Source organism: Typopeltis vanoorti, chromosome 15 (genome assembly GCF_054136105.1).
Source record: "Typopeltis vanoorti isolate ZY-2024b chromosome 15, IOZ_Tvanoo_1.0, whole genome shotgun sequence".
Lineage (NCBI taxonomy): Eukaryota > Metazoa > Arthropoda > Arachnida > Uropygi > Thelyphonidae > Typopeltis > Typopeltis vanoorti.
Genome location: NC_143563.1, coordinates 98,255,428 through 98,274,015, shown reverse-complemented (window position 1 = coordinate 98,274,015; position 18,588 = coordinate 98,255,428). Strand labels below are relative to the sequence as shown.

Genomic DNA, 18,588 nt, shown 5'->3' with positions numbered 1-18,588 from the left:
AAACGTTCTATCCCTAGCCTGATAAGTTTCTTCTAGCATAACTCCACCAATGTAATATGACATTGGATATCTAATCACACCAAAGTGCATGACTTTACATTTACTAACATTGAATTGACAGCCATTTTCACATGCCCAGAATTCCAGCATATTTGAATCATTCTGTAAGTACTGCATATCAGCTGTGTTCCTGATTACCCTGCCTATCTTTTCATCATAAGAAAATAGTTATGTCTCCTGTCAAATCTTTCCCAATGTCATTAATATAAATATTGAATAATAATTGATCAAGGAATGATCCTTGTGGAACACCACTTGTCACCTTAAATCTTGCAGACTCGCATTTCTCATATGCCCCCTTTTTTTTGATATCTATCAGACATATACTCTCTTATAATCCAATCTCATATTCTCCATTTTATGCAACAGTCTTCCATGATATATCCTATCAAAAGCTTTAAAAAAAAAATAAATAAAAAAATACACATAAGCAACAGATTACACGTATCAATTTGCTTACTAAGCAGTCCAACCATGTGCATAAATGATGCCATGCCAAACCAAATGATGTGATGATACTCTAAAATTATATGGATTTGCCTATCCTTGTAGTTGTTACTAAACTAATGATATAAACGAAAACTCTTTATTAGATATTTTTTGCAAAACAAATCCTCCTCCCTTTTTTCGTATTCAAATTTTACAAGCATAAGCCTATTATCTAATTTAGAATGCTTTCATTTAGATGAGAACTTCTGGAACTCAGTTGTTTTTAAACTATTTGGCCTTTAAAAATCTCTTCATTCAAGCTCCTTTCTGGTTATAATAATATCTGGGAAAATTGTTACCTTCATTGCTCAAAATATAGATGAAGCTCTCTGGTTTGGAAAGATCTTGGCTCAAATCACAATCTATGACATGAAGAGCCTTTATTGGGGCTTTTCATGAAAAGCTCAGATGGCCAGTCTCATAGGTAGGGTGGTAGGGTTTTTTTCTTACTGCAACCATATGCAATTTACAGACAAAATTACAGCCAGTTAAAACCAATAGCAATTCTCATAGAACTACCCCAAATTTGGGAGACGTACATCTTGAGAACTTCAGCTCAACAGCCAAGAATACCTAATATAGCCCACTAGGGGGCACCATCAGGACTTTAAAACAGTAGTTTTAAAGAGAAAAACAGTAGTTATCTCTCTTCGACCTCATTTGCTGTTTTTAGTGCCTGCGTGCACGTCTTAATCTTATGTTCCCATGAAGATGGCAACGTGACGTTGCCGAAATATAGGAAGTACATATTAAAGTTTATTTTAATTTATATTCCAGTATACGTTGTGAATTTCTTAAGTTATTTAGTAACCAATAGTAATATATTGGTTTCATATGGTGGTGCAAGATGCCTGTGTAGGCATCCCAGCTGTTGTCTCATTATATGCTAATAAATAAGTTGCCCAAAATGAACTTTGTTTCCAGATGCATTAATTTTCACAACTTATGATTGTGAAAAACAACTTACATGTTAAAAAAATGTTGTCTAGTGAAAGTGAACATTTTTTGCAGGCAAGTATTTCCAGTGTAAGCCTGTCACATCTGCATTAATTTGTTCAGGGTACAAATTTTCTTCCTTCACATGGAAAGTGATAAGGCAGAAAAATTTCCTTCTAATCCCAATGCTTCATGAAATAACTTGGCTTTATGTATATGTATTGTTTTTGATTGAGCTAGTCAAATAGGCTAAATGGCCTTCATAAATTATCTTTTATGCTTTCCTTTCTTATATTTTCAGGTTTATTTAACTATAGCATTTTTTTTTTAATTATTACAACTTCCTTAGACTTTTTTTCCTCTAAAAAAACTGCATATAACAAGAAATTACATTGCTAAAAAAACCTCAACTGCCTCTTTAATTATAGTCTAAGAAATATAATCTCACATACTTTCGTTCTTTGTTTACATTAATCAAATACTGCTTGGAAAGAAGTCAACGGACACCCCCCCCCATTGGCAAGATATATCATGCTATGTAGTGAATCATTTAACCAGTATAAATTGGAGGAATATGATGCTCCAAAGTCATTACAACTGTGTCTGGATGAAATGGCTACTAGAAAAAACTGATGGAGTTTGAAAGAGGCAATGTGATAGGATACCATGTTGCAGACCTATCTGTTCAACAAATTGGGCCATCCCACTTCAACAATCGGTAATACCATACTGAGATGGAAGTGCAGGGAGTCATCTGAAAGTACTGCCTCCAGTGAAAAACCCACCACACTCACCAAACGTGGCCATAGGGTGTGCTGTGAATGATAACATGTAAAAACCACCATTAGTCAACTAACATGTTGAATATGGAGTTCCGGGCATCTGCACAAAAACATTCAGAACCAAAGCTCACAACATGGGTTTCCATGGTATGGTAGCAATGTGCAAGCTCCACATTACCCAAACCAACATGCAGTATCAGTTGTGCAAAGAGTTTGTGCGGTGGGGTGGGATGTGAAAACTTGGAAAGGCCCATTATGGAGCGATCGATCACGCTACACCCTCTACTAAGTAGCTAGATGGGTGTGAGTGTTGCACGGGCCGGTGAATGTCTCTTACCAGAGTCTGTGTGATGGTATGGTCTTGTTTTTCTGGTTTGGCCTCAAACCTCTGTTTGTGGTGCCATGAACATTGAACTCGGAGATATTTGAACAGTCTAAACAATGCATGCTCCCTACTTTGTGGCATTTCTGTGGAACTGACTATTGTCTCTTTCAGCAAGACTGCACCATGTCATAAGACTGCTGCTATAACTGTGTGGGTTGTAGACTTGAACAGCACCACACTTTACTGGCCTCTACAGAGTCCTGATCTCAACCCTGAACATTTGTGGGATGAGATGAGGTCAAGGGATGTCTGCCCCACAATAGTCCACGACATCATTATATTCCTACAGGAAGGTCTAAAATTCCCATTGATCACTATTGCTTGTGGAAAATATGCCCTTTAGGATTGCTGCAGTCATCATAGTGAAAGGAAGTCTTGCATCTTATTAAGATAGGTACAATGGCTGTTCATTCCCTCACTCTATGGTGTTCATTGACTTATTTCCAAGTGTATTTGGGCCAGTGCTCTCCAGTAGTTCCTTAAAAATACCCAATGCCAGACAGAAGAAAAGTGCACTCAAACTCATCTTTGACCATATCTGCTACATGCATATCCTCTAAATATTTCCATGACAAAAGTTCACTGGTACTTGCATCAATAATTTCTCCTCTCTAACAGATCCACTGAAATGCATGCAACTGCTATTCTACATCCCTTCACAGTCCAACTTCAGACCTACACAAAAAGTTTCTTCTCCTGTCTCATTTCTGCTGTACTCTGAAACATCCTCTCTTACCCTCATGTATTTCTCAAGGAATACAGTGCATAGCTTTCAAATCTAATATGAAAAAAGTTCCTCTTTACTGAAGCGTCTTCCTGTATATGGTACTAACATATCATAGGTTGACCAACCAACTTCTTGTGTATGGATCTAACATTAAAAAAAAAATGTACTCGTGCACTTAGAAAATTTATGAACTAAATATCCCATAATTTATGTATTCTGTGTTCTCATTAGTTTGTAATGCCTTACTTTTTTGTTTGTTTTAGTATGATCACAAGACCTGAATGCTAGTAATTCAGTTTCCTGCACTCAGATTTTACAAAATTTTATGTTAAACTGTTAAATCTACTGAATCAAGTAGAGTAGACAGTAAATTATACTTGACAAAGAAATTATATTATTGTGTAATCCTTGACTAGGTTATTTCCAAGTGTATATTGCATACAATATACACTCCCAAAAGGGGTGTATCTGCAACAATACATTATTAGGATATTCAGGCAATATCTTGAGGTTTAAAGCCCCTACATACAAACAGCATAATCATGAAGATATATTTTCCAGTCTTTTATTTGCTCACTTGGGCAAAGGATTAAAACTAGAACGTAATTTCTAGTCAGTTGTAATTCTCTTTTTGCACCAATCTTAAGATCAAAAACAGGAAAAACAACAGGAATTGATATCTCACCAGAACTGCTTAAAGAAGGGAGAACCTATTGTTAGTGCACTTCACAAAATTTGTCAGCTGTGTAGAACACTGATCTGGCTAAAAGATTGGTATATAGTTATTCCAAAAAAAAAAAAAAAAGCAACAGTTTTAGAACAATCAGCCATCCAAGCAAAATATTTTAGACCACCTACTCTCGCATGCTGAAGCAAAAATGGAATCCAATTTTTCAAACTTCAGGTTCGATTTAGAAAGAACAGGAGTACAAGTGACTATATTTATGCTCTACATCATTAGAGAAAAATGCATAGAACATAATAAAGTAATGCACCATAATTTTATTGACCTACAGAAAACCTTCGATTCTATTTGGTATGATGCCCTTTGGAAAATTCTGCAACATTATGAAATATATAGCAAACTAATGTGATTGAAGCCCTATACTCATCTTCTGAAACAATAGTTGAAATCAAAGGGAACTACAGCACTCTCCTTCCAGTGGAGCATGGAGCAAGATGGGTACAAATTATCTTCGATGTTATTTACTTGCATCCTTGAATGTTGTAAATGAAGCTCTGGAGAACTGTGATACTGGAGTGACAATAGGAGGAAGAAGAATAAACCATCTGAAGTTTGCTAATGATATTGATTCCCCCCCCGTGTAAAACAAATCAGATCATCAGGAAATCATTACAAAGTTAGCTCATGCTCTTAAAAATATGGTTTAATCATAAGTACCAAAAAATCAAAAACAATGAGAAATACCTGTGCTTTGAAGGAAGTGCTGTGGCAGAAACTGGAAAAAAAAATCCTACTTTGAGGATGCATACTCACAGAAGAAGATGATCAGTTTAAATACCTAGGCAATATTGTTAATAAAGATGAAAGATTAAGACAGGATATTAGAACAAAAATTGCAAGAGTAACAACAGCACTCCATAAACTAAAACCATTATAGACACATAACTAGCTTACAATTACAAACAGAACAGAAGTGAAACTTGGACCCTCTTAATCCTTTCTTTTAGTGTTGCACGGTGATCAGCATTCATTTTAGAAATTATGGACTTTACAACCATGTTATAAATAACTATTTTAATTTCCGACATTTTGATCTTCATATTAAAGTCATCATCTGGAGTATATACAAATATACAAGGACAAGCTGAGTTACATTTCACACAGTAAGCTAAAGAAACGATGATTTGATCACCAGTTATTCTACTGGCATGACCTCGAGTGGGGAAAAAAAAAATACAGATAAAATTACAAATTAATTCATTACTTAGGGAATGACCTACCAACTCCTTGGGTGTTGCTGCTAATTTCTTGGCTAGGTGATAATTCGGGCTGTCTATACCTTCGACTATCAGCAAGAGTGGTGTGTTTTGTTTGTGTATCTTTGGTAGACCATAAATTCTCGGGGAATGAGCGTAGTGCGGAAGTAATTTTTTGACTGTATCTTCAGGCCATGTAGTAATTGATTTAAGTAGTTTCTCTGTTTTCGTTTTTATTCTATTGGTTTGGTTGTAGTTAACAAGTTGGTATGTACTATTGTCTGAGACTAGCAGATTCGTTTTTTCTAAATAAGTGGTTCGGTTTAGAATAACAGTGGCACTTTCTTTATTGTCTTTAGTTATTACGATGTTCGGATTTGATTTAAATGATTTCACTGTTGTTAATTCATGTTTCGTTAAGTTGCTTGTTATTGTTTTCTTATGATTTATATTTAAAATGTTTACGGTTTCTAAACGTATTTTATCTGCTATGTTATTTAGGATGAATCTTCATCCTCTTTCAATATTACAAATAAAATCCAGTTTGATCAATCTGAGTGCTATGGCAAAATTTAGGACCTTTGCTGTGTAACGAGAGTTAATCTTTGTCTAAGGCATGGTTGGATAAGTTAACTATTTTACTGTTACCTGCAGGCAATTGGTGGCTCCTGTTGTTTCTTGCTTCTGGTTGATTGTTAACGTTTGCTGTGAAGAAATTCGAATATGTCCATTGGTTTTGTCTATCTTTTAGTCTATGAAATTTGGATATGAGATTTTCTTTCTTAGTTTGAAGGATATGGTTCACTGTGTTGTCCATAATCTTTTTGAGAATAATCCAAATATCTGCATGCAAGTAACTTGAAAGTTCAGATTTTACATTTTGTACATGGTTTGGAGTAACGGCCAAGTTTTTTCTCATAGCCTGATCGGCCAGAGTGGTGTGTTTTGTTTGTGTATCTTTGGTAGTATCTCTGAGTAATGCTTTCTCCATGTGGTGGAGAAATCTCAAGCATATGGAAGGCACATATTCTACCCACAAAACCTTTCTCCATAAGAGTTGGCTATAAACAGGACTGTAGATAATCCAGAATCCTAAATCTAATATAACAATTATAATGTTAAAAATAGGATATCATTGTTACTGTAAGAAAACTATCTATATGTTTCTCTCATGTTATCTTAAATAGAATTTAGCTTTGATGTAGTTTCTAAATAATTAATTAATTTGTAATTTTATCTGTTTGTTTGTTTTTTCACTAGAGGTCATGCCAGTAGAATAACCAGTGATCAAATCATTGTTTCTTTAGCTTGAAATGTAACTCAGCTTGTCCTTGTATATTTGTATACACTCCAGATAATGATCTTAATATGAAGATCGAAACGTCATGAAATTAAAATAGTTATAACACAGTTGTAAAGTCCATAATTTCTAAAATGAATTGGACCCTCTTAAATTTGGACTCCTAAAGATACCATACGCTGATCACATCATGAATTTTGAAGTAAGGCAAAGAATCAGTTTTTCACTGATTCTTGTGAAAAAGTTTTCACAATGGATGACATCATAAAGATTTGAAGGGAACAACTCATCAGGCTTGGTCATATCAGCAGATCTAATGGTCTTTCAAAGGCAGTTCTGTAAAGACTTATTCCAGGAACTCAAAAGAGGCATGCCTACAATAAACTGGATAGACAGTATAAAAAATTGGAAACAGGTACTTCAGTCACAGAGCTAAAAGCTAGTGTCAGTCAATTACTAAGTGGAAGAGTTCTGTGAGGAATACGTGAGTTGTCTGAAAAGTTCTTGGCTTAACAATGAAAAAACAAATTTATAATTTCAGAATTATTTTTATTTTTCAACATAATATTTCAACATTTAGCGATGCTCCAACGCCATTATCCTGTCCCTGTAGTGGTTCTCAGTAAGATCTGCAAAACATCCCTCTGCAGCTGCAATCACCTCTTGATTCGAAAAAAAAAAAACACTGACAAGTGAGGAAGAGTTTTAGTTTCGGGAAGAGATAGAAGTTAGAGGGAACCAAATCTGGGGAATAGGTTGGAAGTCTCCCAACAATTCATAGTGCAGATTCTTTAATTTTTCCATTGCCAAAAACACCTTTGTAGGCAGGTGCATTGTCCAGATAAAAAATTATGTTTTTTTTCTGCAAACTGGGTCTTTTCTCACGAATTTTTTCATCTAGTCTGGTTAAAAGATCGGAATAATATTCCCTGGTTATTATTTTACCCCTTTGAAGATGATTAATAAACAAAATGCCTTTAGTATCCCAAAACACCGATGCCCTGACCTTGTCTTCTTTGGAGCTGAACAACTGGCTTCTGTCCACTGTTTTGACTGCTGTTTGGATTCTAGTGTGTAATGGTGGATCCAAGTCTCATCCATAGTAATAAATCGACGTACCCAATCAAATTTATTCTTGTTAAAATGCTTCAAGCACTGTTCAGAGATTTTCACAAGGGTGCATTTTTGATCTGTGTGGCATCCATCTTGTGCAAAGCTTTTTCATTTGCAGTTCTTTATGCAAAATATATCCAAATGTTCTTTTGAAATGCCTATAGTCTCAGCAATTTTTCTCACGAAAAAATTCGTGAGAACCCGGTTTGCAAAAGAAAAAAAATCATTTTTCATCAGGACAATGCACCTGCCCACAAAGGTGTTTTGGCAATGGGAAAATTAAGGGATCTGCACTATGAATTGTTGGAACATCCACCCTTTCCCCCAGATTTGGCTCCCTCTGATCAAGTGCAGTCCACCCATTGTATGATGTAAGATTTCTAATTTCTGATGCCAGCTTTTTTTTTTTTTTTTTTTTTTTTTTTTTTTTTTAATTCCTTATCTGCCATAGATTTGGAGTTATTAAGAATGGCAAAATTGAAAATATCATAGTTTGTTTAGATTAAATGTTTTAATATATTTAATAAATGTATAGTATCAAGAACTTGTGCAATTACCAGGTATGGGAGGAAAAAAGATACTTATGTAGGTATCCTAGGTGCATCTTAAAATAAGTTTTGTTTTTTATTAACAATTTTATTAAAATATTGGACATCTTTGAAAAAATAAAGATTTAAGTTTGTTTTTATTTAAGCAATTAGGATTTTAAGATATGCAAAATATCTTGCTTTATAAAAAGTTGTTTAATACTTTTAGACAAGTGAAAGCTTGACAGCTGAAGACACTGAGAAAAATATTCCTGTGAAAGTTCAGTCTATAGAATATAAAGGTGAAAATCATCTTTCTCAACTAGTAGACTCCAAAGAAGATATTGCTCTTACAAGTGAACCAAACATAACTAGTCAGAGGACTTGGACCAAAAGTAATGGACCTAATAAGCCACCTCCTGGTAAAGGTATTTATTGCAGAGGAAGCACTGGGGACAAACCATGGCTAACCCTTGAAAAAAGTTATAATTTCTTAACATCAACAAATTATAGAATGCTTTCTAAACTGCAAGATAACGTAAGTCATGTTTTTTTTGTTGTTGTTTTCCTGTCTGCATGTTTGCTTATAGAAATGTGTGTTCCAGTAAGCTATGCTGATAATGATAAATTTATGCATCTCCAAAGATGATGTAAATCCCTAAAGATATAATCGCATAGAGATAACTAAAATCATAGACATGAGTGAGATTAGTACTGTGCTTTCTTTGTTTCTGATGATTCACAGTAACATCAAATGATGGACAAGTCACAGATTGGGTTATGTTTTGCTGTAGATGTTTTGATAATGAACTTTTTCTTTGCTTGCTGGAGTAACGATACTATTTAAATTACATTGGATGATATAATATATTTCCAAATCAAGAGTCTCATCAGCTGCGCTTTGTACATGGTAGTATAGTTGTAATCACTGAAATTTGTCTTTATGATGAGGAAAAAAAAAAATGCTGCTGTCATTAGATTATCCAGAGGGCACCATGAGGAGGTGACAGTCAGACTTTGCCCTCCATAATGAGCTTTACTGATATTGTGGGAGGAGGGATACTGTCATATTACTCTTTCTTCATTTTCTGATTTAAAGTTTTTTTTTTTGTCTTTCATCTTGCGCTCTACAATACCATAGTTCATTTTCAATTTTGTTATACATTATCATTAGTTTCTTCAGTATTAGATTCCTGCAAGACTTTTTTTTTTTTTTGTTCTACTTGTAATACTCATGTGTGTGTCTTCTTAAACAACTACCCTCTCCATCTCATTCAACTAGCAGCTTTAGACATTATAGCATTCATGGGATCAGTACCGTCGACAGGGTGTAGCATAGAGGCAGCCTACCTCACGGGGCGTCTTAATAAAGGCGCTCGTTCAGCCATATTGCGGTAGGTGCTGTCGCTATGCAACAATTCCTGTTAGCGTAGAAAGTGCGGAAAGAAGTTTTTCCAAGCTTAAACTGATTTAAAATTATTTGTGAACAGCAATGACCCAAGAAAGATTAGTTGGTCTAGCAACTATATCGATAGAGGTGGACATTGCTTATAAATGTTTTATTGTGCGATATCCCCATATAGCAAACATTTAATTAATGTTATTATGTAATCGTTTTGCATTAATGTTTCTCTTGTAATAAAAACAAAATAGCAATTGGAGATTTTCTTATACTTTTGTCTTATAATCCATCAGGGGTGCAATCTAATCTGGCGACAGCCCTGCATGGAGTGATGTTACTAAAACTATCATATGAATGAATACAGCATCGTATAATGGACACTGGTCATAATTAGTCATAAGTGTTGTATGAGTGGATCCTTGTAAAGTGAAGCATTGTAGGACAGGGTGCAATTACTATATATAATGTTCCATTTATCCCATAATTGTAGTGTTTTGAAAAGCTTTTCTCTGAGCACCTTGTCATATGCATTTTTTCCAGATCTGCAAAACTTAAGTACAGATCCTTGTTATATTCCCATTATTTCTCAGCTATTTGTCATAAAGTGAAAATCTGATCCTGACAACCTCTATTTTTGCTGAACCCAGCAAAATTCATCATTCTTCTCCATATTCCTTGTCCACTATTTTTTTTCAACATTATTTTCAAGAATGCTTACATAAACCTTTCCTCTGTAATTCTCACATTCAGCTTTTTTCCTTTTTTATATAGAGAGAACTATGAGAGCCCTACTCCAATCATCTGGAATTCAACCTTTTGATCAGGCCCTCTGAATTATGCTGTGTAGTCACTGCAAAACTTTTATACTTCCATATTTGAATATTTCTCATCGATTTATCATCTGCTCCAGCTGCCTTTCCAATTTCAAGTTTTTGATGGCCTTTTGTACCTCAAGTATTGTTGTGACTTGTTTACATTCCTCTTGAAAATTTTCTACTCTTCTGTAGAAAATTTTCCAAACATCTAGGATATTCTTACCTTCAGTTTTCATGTCACCTTAATTATTTGATTCCTTTTATTGTACTCTTTCCTCCATTGCTAATGTTTTGCAATAACCTCCAGAACATTTTGTCCTTCCTCATATCTTCTATCCTTATCTTCTATATTCCTGCCAAAGCCTCACATTTTTCTCTATATTCTTTTATGGCATCTGCTGAATCATTTGCTAGGAACTTTCAGTATAATTTCTTCTTGTCCACAACTGCTTGTTTAATATCTTGTGTCCACCATGGTGTTCTTATTTTTCTATTCTTGCAGACAACTTCACCTCAACCCCCCTAGCAGAATCAATCTTTTCTTACATGTGAATTAAACACAGTAACTGACCCTGACATATCAGATGTATTTAACATTACGTCAATAATTTGGAAATACAAGCCAAGAAAATGTAAGCTCTCAATCTCCTGGAAATTGGATGAATCGACAAAGCCAAAAGAATAGAAAAATTCTTACAGTAGAATTTTCATGCATTCCATCAAAATATTAGTAACATCAGGGTTCTTCAGAAACACAAACCCATTTGTTTCTGTTTGCAGGATGTATATTTAAAACACAATGAGGGCCTAACCTCACTATCACGGAGAGATACTAAGGCAGAAGCAATAGGAGAGGTCATATTTACCCATAGGAGTTGCCCAACAGGTGTACCACCTTATTATTGAATTTGTTTGCTTACACTTGGATAAAGGATTAAACTTAATTTATTATAGTCTAACCAAGTGCAAAATAAATTTCCAACATCTTTCTCTAAATCCAGAGTAATTCAATAATAAGGTGGTACATCTGTTGGCAACTCCTATGGGTAAATATGACCTCTCCTATTGCTTCTGTCTCCCACTGACGAGACCTCAATAAAGGTCGAAACTGGTCTGGGTAGTGGCCCTTCCCTTAATGCATAGCAGTGTACATGTCTGCAAGGAGATGTGTTTTGCATTATGGGAGATACTGAGACAAAGAGTGATGAAAGCTTGGTCCACCTTATCTCAGTCCTAAAGATATTTTCAGGTACAAACTTTGTTTGCTTACACTTGGATAAAGGATTAAACTTAATTTATTAAAGATTGACTGTAGAAGATTAATCTTAATTAGTGATGATGGTCACGAGGAGATGGAAGCAGATAAAATAGTTGAGTTACTGAGTGGACCACTTTGCAAGCATACATATATCTTCCTAGTGAAGTTACTGCTTTAACCTATATGATAGACACTAATGTGGGAAGAGAGGTGGATGAATTGGAGGTTCTTTCGATATTGCAGAATCTCAATGTAAATACAACTGTGGGATAAGATGGGATATCAACTAGGGTTTTGCGAGAATGTGCAAGAAAACTGGCAGTGCCTTTGACTAGGCTGTTTAAGTCTCAGCTCTGGTAGCAATCCAAGGGCGTGGAAAGAGGCCAGAATTATTCCTCTGCATAAGGGAGGTTCTAAGACTACAGTAGTAAATTATAGACCAATCAGTATCTTGGGCGTGGTGGTAAAAGTACTACAAAAATTGGTAGAAAAGAGAATTCAAGAATGGGTAGATAAAAATATGATACTGTATGAGGGTCAGTCATGCCTTTAGTAATTTACTAACTTTTTATAATAGAGTAACAGCTGAGTTGGATAAAGGAAATGGCTACACAATGATTTTGCTGGATTTTGCAAAGGCATTTGACAGAATACCACATAGAACACTTCCCCAAATTAGAACAATTGGGGATGGATGTGACACTGGTTAAAGAGGGTGACTGCTGGACAGATACTAAAAAGTGGTATATGGGAGGGGCAGAATCGCAATTTAATTTGTACATAAATGATATAGGAAATATTTAGTTGTTTGCTGATGATGTTAAATTAGGTAGAGCAATAGTTAATCAAGGTGATGTGGAGAGCTTGCAGGGGGATTTAAATAGGCTGTCAGTATGGACAAAAGTTAATGGGTGTCAGTAATGTAAAGTTATGCACTTTGGGATTACAAACCGTTTATCACATTGATGGCAACTGTACCGAGAAAATAGATGAAGCTAAAGATTTAGGGATGGTGATAGACAAAGTTAAAGTTTAGAGGACATATTGCTAAGGTAGCACAAGATTACATGGCTAGTGAAGAACACATTAACAAGTAGAGATAAGAAGTTGTTATTCCTCTTTATAACAACTTCCTTATCTCTTTAAGGCCTTGATACACCCACATCTAGATTACTGTGCTCAAGTCTGGTCCCCTGGGTTTCTTGGGGATGTGGAAACGGTGGAGAGGATTCAGATGCAAGTGACCAAGATGGTGAGTGGCCTGTGGATGTGCCCTATGAGGATGCATTGAAGGCATGTTGATAGGAGAAAAGGACGGGATATGATAGAAACGTTTAAGTTGCTTAAGGGGTTTTATAGGATAGATGCAGGGGAAATGTTTCGGCATTTGGCGAGAGGGACCAGAACAAGTGGGTCATCCCTGGAAGTCAAATAAAGGTGTAGTCAGTATGGGTGTGAGGACTAGTATTTTGGTTGGAGAGTGGTGAATGAGTGGAATGGGTTGCCACGGTCAGTTGTTAGTGCTTTTTCTGTTAATGGGTTTAAGGAGGGATATGATAGATTGGATCTCACATGATGAGTCTTCAGACTCCATGGAGGTGCCTGTATAATAATAATAATAATAATACTCATAATTTCTTACACTGACTCCCACATTGAAAATTGACCAGGCTTGCTGGAATACAACTTCCCATCTTGCAAAATTTAATGCTAAAGCAATCAGCCAAACACATATCAATGCAGGAGTGATGTAGCAGATTGTATTATCCTGGCAGTAACAATTCCAATTCCAAAAACATCAGACCTGTGCACTGAGAGGAGACCTCCACATAGCCTTTAAAGGAATGCGGAGAACCGACCAGGGTTTCTGACCTAATGTCCAATCCTCAATTTCTTGTGGTGCACCCTGTTAGGTATCTACCTGGATACTGAACGAACGAGGATGTGCTGGCAATTTGGGATTTAGGCCGACTAAATTGTAATTCTTATTGGCTTAAACCAAATTACAAAATGTGATGATACAACATGACAAAATTTCATGCCAACTGGGGCGTTGCCCGGTTAAACAAGGCCCCCATTGTTTTCACCAGGTAACCAGGGTGAACAGCAAAAAGTCAGCTACTGGAACAAATCTGAAAAAAACACCCCAACTTAACATCAAAGTTGAAGATTGGTACTATCAACATAAAAAGCCTCAATGGCAAAGAAATGGAGCTAGCTGAGGAATTCGATAAGTACCAGATCGACATAATAGGGGTGACTGAAACAAAAAAAGACAAAAACTGGTGAGATCTTTCTGAGCAATAAATACAAAATGTTATATTCAGGCAATCCCGATCAAGGTAAAGAAGGAGTAGCCATAGTATTCAACACAAAATACGAGGCTAATCTTCTTGAATGGCAGGCAGTCTCAAGTAGAGTGATGTGGGCAAATATGAGAATGGGGAACTGGACAATAAAGCTTATTTCTGCCTATGGTCCGACAGAAGGTTCTACTAAGGTAGAAGTGGAGAAATTTTTTGATGCTTTAGAAAAAGCAACTGACACAATGAAAAAAGAAAAGTCGGTCCTTTTTGGGGATCTGAATAGCAGAGTAGGAAATTATTGTCAGGCATACAAAAATATTTTGGGAAAATTTGGAGAAAAGAGCAATGCTAATAATAATGGCAAATAACTGTTGGATTTCTGCTCAGGACATGGACTGTTTATTACTAACACCATGTTCCAACATAAAAATGTGCACAAATTCACATGGACAGAAGGAATAAGAAAAATCTCATTGACTATGTTATTGTTGATAGTGATGTTTTCTCCCTGGGGCAAGACACCAGAGTGTACAGAGGATCTGAAATTGGAAGTGATCACTGTTTCGTTTTCAGCAGGATGAAATTGAATTTCATATTAAAAAGAATAACATGTAAGAAAGTTTTAAAGCGAATTAAAGTTGAGCAGCTCTCAGATGTGAACTGTAGACTAAAATACACAAAGATTATTGAAGAAAAAATGATTGAGTTTGAAAATAGGAACCAAACTTTAGAGATTCAGTGGCAAGCCTTGAAGAAAACCTTGATTAATTCTGCTAGAGAGGCATGTGGTGAGGTTGTCTGCAAGGATAGAAAAATCAGAACTCAATGGTGGACACAGGAAGTTAAAGAGGCAGTGAAGGAAAAGAAGAAAGCATATCAAAAGTTCCTGGCAAATAAATCAGCTTGTGCTCTTAGAGAATACAGAGACAAATGTAAGAAAGCTAAACGCTGTGTAAAACTGGCTAAACAAAAGTCATGGAAGGACTTTGGCAAGAACATAGAAAATAAATATCAAGAAGGTGGTAAGATATTCTAGAGGTTGTGGAAGAAGCTTAGAAATGGAGGAAAGAGTGCTGTAAAAGGAGTTAGAGAAGATAAAGGTGACATGAAAACAGGAGAAAAAGATATCCTTGAAGAAGGGAGTAATTACTTTGAGAAATTGCTAAATGAAACAAGCAGTGATGACAGCACTATGGTAAAAAAACACTGACCAGGCGTGCAGTCAGGAATACATATCCATACTTGAAGTAGAAAAAGCCATCAAAGGCTTAAAATGTGGAAAGGCAGCAGGAGCAGATGATATTCAACCAGAAATGCTGAAGTATGGTGGTATAAAAGTCTTGCAATGGCTGCACTGAATAGTTCAGAAGGCCTGGACAGAGGGAAGAATTCCCGATGATCGGAGTAGAGTTCTCATAGTACCCATATATAAAAAGGGAAATAAAACTGAATGTGCGAATTATAGAGGTATTTTCCTAATGAGTGTTCCTGGTAAGATATATGCAAGTATACTTGAGAAACGGTCGAGAAGAATTGTAGAAGAAAAGCTTGGTGAAGAACAAGCTGGATTCCGGCCAAATAGAAGCTGTCAGGATTAGATCTTCGCTTTACATCAAATAGTTGAGAAATCATGGGAATATAACAAAGATCTCTATTTGAGTTTTGTAGATCTGGAAAAGGCATATGATAAGGTGCTAAGAGAGAAGCTATGCAATACGCTACAGTTATATGGTGTCAATGGGCATTATATCAAGCAATACTTAGTCTTTGTTTGAGTTGTAAGTCAGCAGTTAGAATTGATGGAAGTACAGGAAGATGGTTTAATGTTAAATCTGGTGTGAGACAAGGATGTACATTTTCCCCTCTGTTATTCATTATCTATATGGATCACATTATGAAGGAAAGTGGTATCAAACACGATATCAAAATTGGAGATGTTAATGTCAGCTCTTTGCTTTATGCAGACGATGTTATACTTATCAATAAATCTGCTACGAGTCTGCAAGATTCCTTGACTAAATTGAATAACTGTTGTAATAGATATGGTATGAAAATAGGCAGAATCGTTGAAAATGTCAACTGCATTGTGAACGGAGAACCTGTGGAACCAGTAAAACATTTCACCTACTTTGGCACGATTTTTAGTGAAGATGGTACATTAAATATGGAAATAGACAACAGAATCAATGAAACTGTTATAGTAGGAAGTCAAATGAATAAATTCATGTGGAATAAGAGAGAAATTAGTTGGAACACTAAATTAGCTGTATACTATATAAGACAGTGTTCAAACCAGTTTTAACTTATGGATCTGACAGCTGGGTCAGAAGCAAAACACTTGACCAAAGACTAGAGACCACAGATATGAGAATCCTGAGAAAGATTAGAGGCGTGAACAGATGGCATCAATGGCAATATCATATTAAAAACGAGACTATTAGGAAATAACTTGACATTGTCAGCATCCAGGAATGCGTTAGCATAGCTAATCTCAGGTGGTATGGTCATTTAAACAGAATGGGCGAGGAAAAATTGGCAAAAAAAGAGGAAAAATTTTCCTGCCAGGTTGGCAGGAAAATGACCCAGAGGAAGACCAAGATATAAGATTGATGTTGTTTCATACAAAGTGCCTTAGACGACAGAAATATAAGATCTGATAATATTGGAGTCTTGACAAGTAACAGACTGATCTGGATGAAAATTGTAGATAGGAAGTTAGTACTGATGTAAATTTTTCATGTAGTACTATCATATCCTGTACATCCCTTGAGGATACATGGCAGAAACTTGATGATGATGATAGAACCCTCAAGTGCCAAGCTGCTACGAAAGATCCATCCATACGTGTGTGTATACACACACACACACACACACACACACACACATATATACAGGTAACCGTAGTATAACGCGGATGTTAGGTTCCATAGAAATGCCGCGTTACATAAATCGCATTATACGAGACATAGAAAAAGTAGGGTTAGGTTCCAAAATTGTTTTTTTTTTTTAATTATATAAACAACAATGACATATCCAACAAAAAACAATAATTTTATTTAATTCATGTAATTTAAGAAAACAAACTATGACAAATACGTAGTATAAAATTCTAAAAATTGCAAATTGTACATAAATTTCATTGCACATAATGCATAAATGTTTTAGACACAATAAAATAAAGCGCATATTTTAATCGTCATCACAGTCTTCAGAAATAATATTTCGTAGATATTCTTTAAGTGGCCAGAGATTGTCAACACTTGAAATCTCTTGGACATCATTTGTACAATTCTCATTGCATACTTCAGCTGGTTTAGTCATCAAGAAGTCATAATAAGTTCATAATATGGTGCTAAACAAATATCCAATTGTCTCGTGAATTTTCCCGAGCGCTGCATTGAGGGATCATTATCCGTAAAATAACTTCCTAACTTTCTTGCCAAGTCCAATCCTTCTGCTAATTTCTTTAAACTGAATTCTTTAACGGGTTCATCACAATCAGAATCGTCGGCAGAACTTTCCCCGCCATTTGGTTCGATGGCATCTATTAAATGTACCAGTTCCTCCTCTTTTAAATCTGTTTCTCCATCAGTTAATTCGCTAATTTCGTTTTCAACCATATCGCAAAAGCCCTCTCCGCCAAAAGTGTGTGAGACGGTTTTTATACGACGTAGCTTGCCATCCACTGAAGGTACAAAATTTTGTTCTATTATGGCTTCAGGCCATATTTTTTTCCAGCAAGCATTCAATGTAGAGGGTTGTAATTCCTTAATGGACAGAGAAATAATTTTTACACAATACAATATTGAAAACTCTTTCCATGCTTGAGGCAGTGTCATGTTTGGATTAGATTCCATTTTTTCCAAAATTAATTGAAATGTTTGCTGAATATAATATGACTTAAATGTTGATATTATTCCTTGGTCGAGTGGTTGAATAAGTGAAGTAGTATTAGGTGGCAAAAAATTTAATATTCGGATGGCTTAAATTTATTGGGTGGCCTGGTGTGTTATCTAGAATTTTTGAAGTTCATATTCTTTTTCTTTGTGTAACTTTCTACATCGGGTACAAAATACTTGAAAAACCAATTTTCAAACATGCTAGCTGTAACCTATGCCTTTTTGTTGGCCCACCAATAAACAGGTAGGATGGACTTGTCGTGCCCTTTCATCGTACGAGGATTTGCAGATCGGTTAGTAAACATTGGTTTTGTCATGTAATCACCTGATGCATTACTACAAAACAGTAGAGTAATTCTATCTTTGGAAACTTTGAATCCAGGAGCTGATCTTTCATTTTTCGAAATATAGGCGTGTTTTAGCATTTTTTTCCAATATAACCCAGATTCATCTGCATTGAACACCTGGTCTGCACTGTAACCACCTTCTTTAATGATTTTTTAAAAGTTCTGCTGGGTATTTCTGGGAAGCTTCAACATCTGCTGATGCTGATTCCCCCTGGATTTTAAGATTATACAAAGAAAACCGCTTTTTAAAGTTTTCGAACCAATCCTTACTGGCAGGAAATCCATGCTGAGAGATTTCTTT

The 18,588-nt window shown here is 35.7% G+C and overlaps 1 protein-coding gene across 1 annotated transcript in view; it reads left to right on the top strand.

Annotated features, from left to right (window-relative positions):
* LOC150099020 (uncharacterized) overlaps positions 1 to 18,588 on the top strand; it is a 119,001-nt gene that overhangs the window by 56,795 nt on the left and 43,618 nt on the right. The window contains exon 6 of the mRNA XM_090405793.1: positions 8,490 to 8,798. Within this exon, the coding sequence (XP_090261919.1) occupies positions 8,490 to 8,798 (309 nt within the window). The remainder of the gene's footprint in view (positions 1 to 8,489; positions 8,799 to 18,588) is intronic.